This window comes from Arachis ipaensis, chromosome B02 (assembly GCF_000816755.2).
Source record: "Arachis ipaensis cultivar K30076 chromosome B02, Araip1.1, whole genome shotgun sequence".
NCBI lineage: Eukaryota > Viridiplantae > Streptophyta > Magnoliopsida > Fabales > Fabaceae > Arachis > Arachis ipaensis.
Genome location: NC_029786.2, coordinates 96,229,132 through 96,235,472, shown reverse-complemented (window position 1 = coordinate 96,235,472; position 6,341 = coordinate 96,229,132). Strand labels below are relative to the sequence as shown.

Sequence of the window (6,341 nt, the reverse complement as noted above, 5' to 3'; positions counted from 1 at the left end):
ATATTTATTGTTTAAGTTATTTTTTTAAAAAGAGTTTAATTAAGCTATTTATCCAAACTTTGCCTAAATGTAATTAGTGGTGAAACAATTTATGAGTATTTTGCACGTAACTGTTTATTGAGCTATGTAATTTGTTGACTAATGCTGAATCCACTCAAAATTATTCTTTTTACGAAGAAAAAATATTTAGTTGGCAAACTAGGTTACTTCTAACAATAGATAGATCAAGAGACATATATATTGTTACTTATTACGTAATAATGAAGCTTGAAATGTTTATAATCTATTTAGAATATCAATTTACTCTTGTGGAGCAATGGATGTTGTATCCATAAATAGAACAGTTAGATAACTAATTGGGTTTTTGTTAATAAACATCATACAAAATGATTAGGATTCTAAACTAAAATCTACAGTTCTAATCAATAAATTTACAGCTTATATGACAATTTTGCATTATACAAATTATGGTTTGATCTTTGAGCTTTATAATTATAGATTCAAAAATACCACCTCAAAATTGCTATAACTAACGGGTGTAGTAAAATTGCAATGTCTCTACAGTGTCATAATTACACTTACCAAAGCAAAAAGTTTTCAGGAATGTGATCATATTATCTTTTTTTCAACGTATGACAGGTCAAAGATTAATCCGTTGCAGATTTAATGAATTTTATTTAAAGGTTTGCTATTTGTTAATTAGTTGCTGCATACACAAGGTACAATTTAAATCCTGATACTTACTTAAATAGACTAATAAACTAACTATTAAACTAAGTCAAGTTAGTTATTGTGATCATATTACATTAGGTCAAGAAATTAAATAATGTGATATTTTTGTTAGCAAATCATGCTGGTCCATTTTCATTGGGCTAATCTTGGCTTGATTCTTGTTGTAATAAAAAAAACCTTAAGCCCCCATACCAGAAAAAAAAACTTAAGCCCCAAAAGAACAAAAATATGTGGCCACAGCCTTATTTCATTTAATTGATTTTAAATTATTTTTCAAGAGCAAATAATATACAGAGGAATAGGAATATGTGACCACAGCCTTATATGATACAACCTTATATATGTTACAAATAATTTCTCTTTTTTCTTAATTCATATTTCAAGTAATATTGAATCTTATCATCAACTTGTTAATTCTGTACATAAACAAACTGAGTACTAAATATTTTCATTTACACCAATCAATAAATTTTGGCATATGATCAAAAGGAGGGTCCACCACTCCACCGAATGCTTTTTACTTTTTTGAATAAAAGTTCAAACATATTCCCGCTTTTGCTTCAACAAGAACCGTTGCAAATTTTATATACATCACACTTTATTTTGCTTTTCCACGTTGAAATTCATGTTTCTCTCACTTCATCCACCCTTATTATTATTTCTTCTCTGAATTTTGTTGCAGCATTATTGTGGTATGTACTATGTAGAGCTTAAGGAAACTGGGTTGACACCAAATTGGTAAGTATGAGTCCCTCCACCAACCTCACTTGTATTGGATATTACCTTTTTTTTCTTTTGTTTATTTTTCAACATGTATATATATATATAGCTGCAATTTGTGTTTCTATGAACCATGTTTATTTGAAAGTTTGTTGCTTCCAATTTCTTCTTAGCAAATGTAGCTGCCTCTTGATGTAATTTTCGAAAGATGGTTAGCAGAGTTAGTAAGAAACAATATTGTATATTGTAGGTACGAGAATTTGAGTTTCATTGTTGATATGAGAATCATTTTAGGGGAGAAAGTCTTATAATCCAAGGAAAGTAGCAATCAAAGTATAAATACTTTATCCTCTCTGAACCTCAAACTTGCACAAGTAATGCTTCTTGGAATAGCATCCACTTTTTGAGGTTTCATTCAATCAGCTTTGAATCTTTTATGGACTTCTTCAATGCAGATAATCAGGTCATTATTATGACTCATGCTAGTGATTGGACAAAGCTTGCAAGAAACAACCTTGGATGAAACTCAAAACCCAAATGGTTTTCTTGAGGTTAATGATGAAAGGCTTCATCAAAAACTGAACAACAGAATGTTGAGAATTATTTCCAACATGTTCAAACCTCAGAGACTCATTTCACATTTTTTACAGGAAAATCTTATGAATCCTTTCAAGAATGCTATTTTTTCCAAGAAGAAGATTGATTGGTCATGTATTAGCACAACTTGCAAGCAATGGATCAAGAATCCTTTGAACATGGCACTTCTTCTATGGATAACTTGTGTCATCATCTCCGGCGCGATTCTCTTCCTAGTTATGACAGGAATGCTAAACAGAATCCTCACCAAGAAATCCCAAAGAGATGAATGGTTTGAAGCAAACAACCAAATCCTCAATGCTCTATTCACTCTCATGTGTCTATACCAACATCCGAAGAGATTCTACCATCTTGTTCTTCTTCTTAGGTGGAAACAAGAAGACATAACAATCCTCAGAAACTTGTATTGCAAGAATGGAAATCCCAAGCCTCATGAATTTTTCCACATGATGGTTGTTATTGTATTACTCCATGTTAATTGCTTTGCTCAATATGCATTATGCAGCCTTAATTTAGGGTTCGACCGGTCTAAAAGGCCGGCCGTTGGAGTTGGTATATGCATCTCGATCGCAATTGCTGCTCCAATTTTCGCAGGACTATACTGCTTTGTTAGCCCTCTAGGCAAGGAATATGAATCTGATGAAGTACATTGTTCAACCAGTTCAAGATTACCGTCCGAAATGAGCTTTTCTTTTGCATCAAGAAATGATCATGGCCTTGTTGTTATTGAGTATGCACCTGAATGGAGAGGAGGGCTATTTGATCTTAAGCAAAATCTTTCTGTTGCATACCAAACACTCTTCTGTGGTTTTTGCACTTTTGGAAGGAACATGAAAAGGCTTCACTTTGGTAACATTTATGTTCACATTTCAACTTTTTTTCTATTTTGTATGGCACCCTTTTGCATCTTTAATCTTGCTGCATTGCACATTGATGATGAGAATCTAAGAAGAATCATGGGGTTCATTGGTATATTGCTTTCAGTTTTTGGTTTACTCTATGGTGGATATTGGAGGATTCAAATGAGGAAAAGGTTCAATTTGCCACCAAATAATAATAGTAAACTTTGTTGTGGGAATCAAAATGTTAGAGATTGCATGCAATGGCTATTGTGTTGTTGGTGTTCTCTTGCACAAGAAGTTAGAACAGTGGAATTCTATGACATAGTTGAAGATAAATTCTCATGCAAAAATCAGAATCATGGAATGTTCAATTCTTCTTCACTTTGGAGCAGTCCTAGTTTGTCTAATAAGGTTTGCTCTGAAGAGTACTCCGATTATCATCATTATTATTCTGGAGAGAAACAGAAAAATCATGTTATGGAGGCTCCAATTGCACTGAGAATTAATGTGGAAGATAGTGTCATTAGAAGAACATGAGGAGGGAAAATTTTGTGTTATGTATACATGTCTAGTTTCAACATATCTTTGTATTTGTGTTCTGTCTTCATAACCAAATGTGATGAGGCTTTATAGCCATTATTATGACAGGTGTTTGTTTTGATTTATAATGAGATCGTTATTCAGATCATTTTGATTGACTACATTTGTAATTTTATACTAAAACAATTTATCGAAATATATAAAATCATATAAATTTCACTAAGCTAAATTATAAAGATCAACTAAAAATTTGAATAAACTTATGTAATGAACTATAAAATTTTGGGAGAACCATCACCACAAAAATTAGTTTATATGGTGGGAGATTTCAAAGTCTTAAATTTTTTTAAAATTTTTTTTAAGTATTGACTCTCGATATAGCTCTCTTTTTCAGGTATTGGTCCTTTTAAGAGTCAGCATTGTTAAGGTTTCATTAACTTACTACAATGGTCGAAAGCTCTCCACAGTGGTCCAACAAAAAAAATCAAAATCTTATATAACTCTTTTTCAAGTGTTTGTTTATTGATATAAATTTTTTTTTAAATATTAGTTTCACAAGACTTATAAAAAATTATAGTAACTTTAAGAATAGTTCAACCAAATATAAGCAATAACTTCTTAGTCAATTAGTAAAGGTAATTAGAAAAAGCAAATCCAAAAGATTAAAAATCTTACGTTTTATTTTTCAACTATGCTATATGTATATTAAAATTAACTATCAAAATTAGTCATTAGTATAAAATACATGTTAGAATATAAATATACATAAAAAATAAATTAAACTACATATATTTATATACAAATATATTAGTGACTGATTTTAATGATCAAATAGTATTTTTGTTCATTTTTAAAGGGGAAAGGGACACTCCTTGAGATCTCATAACCATTGATTTATTTTTTTTGGCTTTCCTATATTATATCAAAAGATTAAGAAAAAATAGTCCAATTATATTAAAATTCCTGCCAAAAAGAAGTCAAAAAGTTCTATTATGTTCAATTGGCCTAAATAATTGTGTCTTGCAGAAAAGTGTAGTTATGTCCTTAATTAATAGGAATTAGGAAGCTTGTTGAATCCAATGATTTCCCTTTTCAATAATTCAATTATTCGCCTTTCCTAAAGAAGCAACAAAAGTTCAGAATTATTGCTTGGTTGGCATTTTAACAAAATAATACTCTGAATATCACATACAAAAAGTAATTCACAAATTACAAAAAGACATTTTCTTTTTATTTTTATATATCCGCCAAAATTTAGGCACCATTTTCGAGACAAAATTGGCCAAATTAACTAATTTATTAAAAAATGTGGCCCCATTTTGTGACCCCTTTGGCTCATCATCAAAGTCAAATAAGGCTTCTGCATTTGCAATTTGCTTAGATTTTTTGTTCATTTCTATTACATTGATGTTACCGCCAAGTACCATTGTCATTCCAGAAGGAGGAAGAGGCAACGCAACAAATTAAATAAATTAAACAAAGCAATGACATGAAAAACACACATTTTGATTTTGGTTTAACTTAACTATTATTTTTATTAAAAAGTAATGTTATTTGTATTATTATGAGAAAAGACACAAAATTATACTTCTATTGTTTTTATTTTATAAGAAAATTGTTCAATTTTTTTTGTCCACTCAAACACTAGGAAACAATAAACATAGAGACATGAAAGTGATGTCTTATTTTTGTCTCAATATCTTTATGGTTATTTTGAATTACTTGCCAAATACAATATTAAAATTTAGTAATTTACTTTAATGTTTAATACCATTTGTTCTAAAAATTAACATTGTCCATAGTCCACAACCTAAATATATGCATGAAAATTCATTCTAGTTGGGCAAAACTACTACATTTATGTTTAACCCATGTAGACTATAGGGGCCACAATCATATGTCCTTAGATGACAAAATCAAGTACACACAAGTTGCACAACCATAACTTGTACCTAAAAAATTATGATACATTTTTCAATAATTGAGACTTCTTAGAACTATGGCTAGTTCAAAAGTTACATTTTTATAATTTTTTTTTCTCAAATTATAGTCTAAAAATTATAGACAAAAAATCTAAATACGTACTAAATGGCTAGAACCAGCCCCGGAAGTGACCTACGATACAAATCGCGAGGCTGGCTCTGCCAGAGAGTCAAGCTATTTTGCTTGATCTCCCACCTTGGAGGACTCAAATCCCTAACAACAAGCCATGTGTTGAAATACTCCCTAAATTGAGTAATCAAGCCATTCTTCAATGTCCAAACATGAACCCAATAGGCTTGTCCTTCCCACCCTTCAGTGATAACACAATCTCCTATGGATGTGAAGCTTCTAGGCTCAAACTTGAAGCCTTTGTTGAGTGCTGTTTCACCAGTGAGGACCTTCATCATGTGTTGGCATTCTGGGGGGCCATGGAACCACCATTCAAGATCACTTGCTAGCACCTTTGAAACCATTTCCATTTGGCCTTCTCCAAGAAGTGCCTTGTATAGAGACTCAACTATGGATTTGTTTTGAACACAAGAAGCTTCATCATACTTGTTTTTTGGTGCCATTTCTTGGTTTCCTATATGGAAATTAAGGGGCTAATAATATGTGCCTCTCTTTTTGGATATAGGAAGTGGCTCTAATTAGTTTCTTGTGTGCATGGAGAATATGGCTTTGGATTCATGTATATTTATAGGCCTGAGGAGGGAGATATATGTCCAATTCTTAGTACCTTAGCTTTTTGTGGAAGGAATTGAATAATAAATTATTGGGGGTATTAACTAATAAGACTGAATTTCAAATTTTAGAAGTTTTGTAACTCAATGTATTTATTTTTATACCTATATTATTTTGTATTTTTTTTCTTTAAATTATATTTAAGTCTAGACTTGACTGGTATAAAATTAGTCAAAGTGCTGGTAG

At 31.1% G+C, this 6,341-nt stretch overlaps 2 protein-coding genes across 6 annotated transcripts; one reads left to right on the top strand and one right to left on the bottom strand.

Annotated features, from left to right (window-relative positions):
* Positions 1,236-3,536, top strand: LOC107625841. Of its 5 annotated transcripts, none has more exons than XM_021116238.1 (3): positions 1,236-1,470; positions 1,908-2,003; positions 2,103-3,536. In XM_021116238.1, exons 2-3 carry the CDS (start codon positions 1,932-1,934, stop codon positions 3,426-3,428), a joined length of 1,398 nt encoding a protein of 465 aa, XP_020971897.1. In that variant the 5' UTR covers positions 1,236-1,470; positions 1,908-1,931; the 3' UTR covers positions 3,429-3,536. The 5 variants fall into 5 exon arrangements, with proteins under 5 accessions (XP_020971897.1, XP_020971896.1, XP_016184058.1 ...); XM_021116237.1 differs by having other exon boundaries at positions 1,237-1,470; positions 1,908-3,313; positions 3,347-3,536; XM_016328571.2 differs by having other exon boundaries at positions 1,238-1,470; positions 1,908-2,898; positions 3,034-3,536.
* LOC107628498 (wound-induced protein 1-like) lies at positions 5,271-6,170 on the bottom strand. Its single transcript, XM_016331147.2, has one exon. The coding sequence runs from the start codon at positions 5,984-5,986 to the stop codon at positions 5,516-5,518; it is 471 nt and encodes a 156-aa protein (XP_016186633.1). The 5' UTR covers positions 5,987-6,170; the 3' UTR covers positions 5,271-5,515.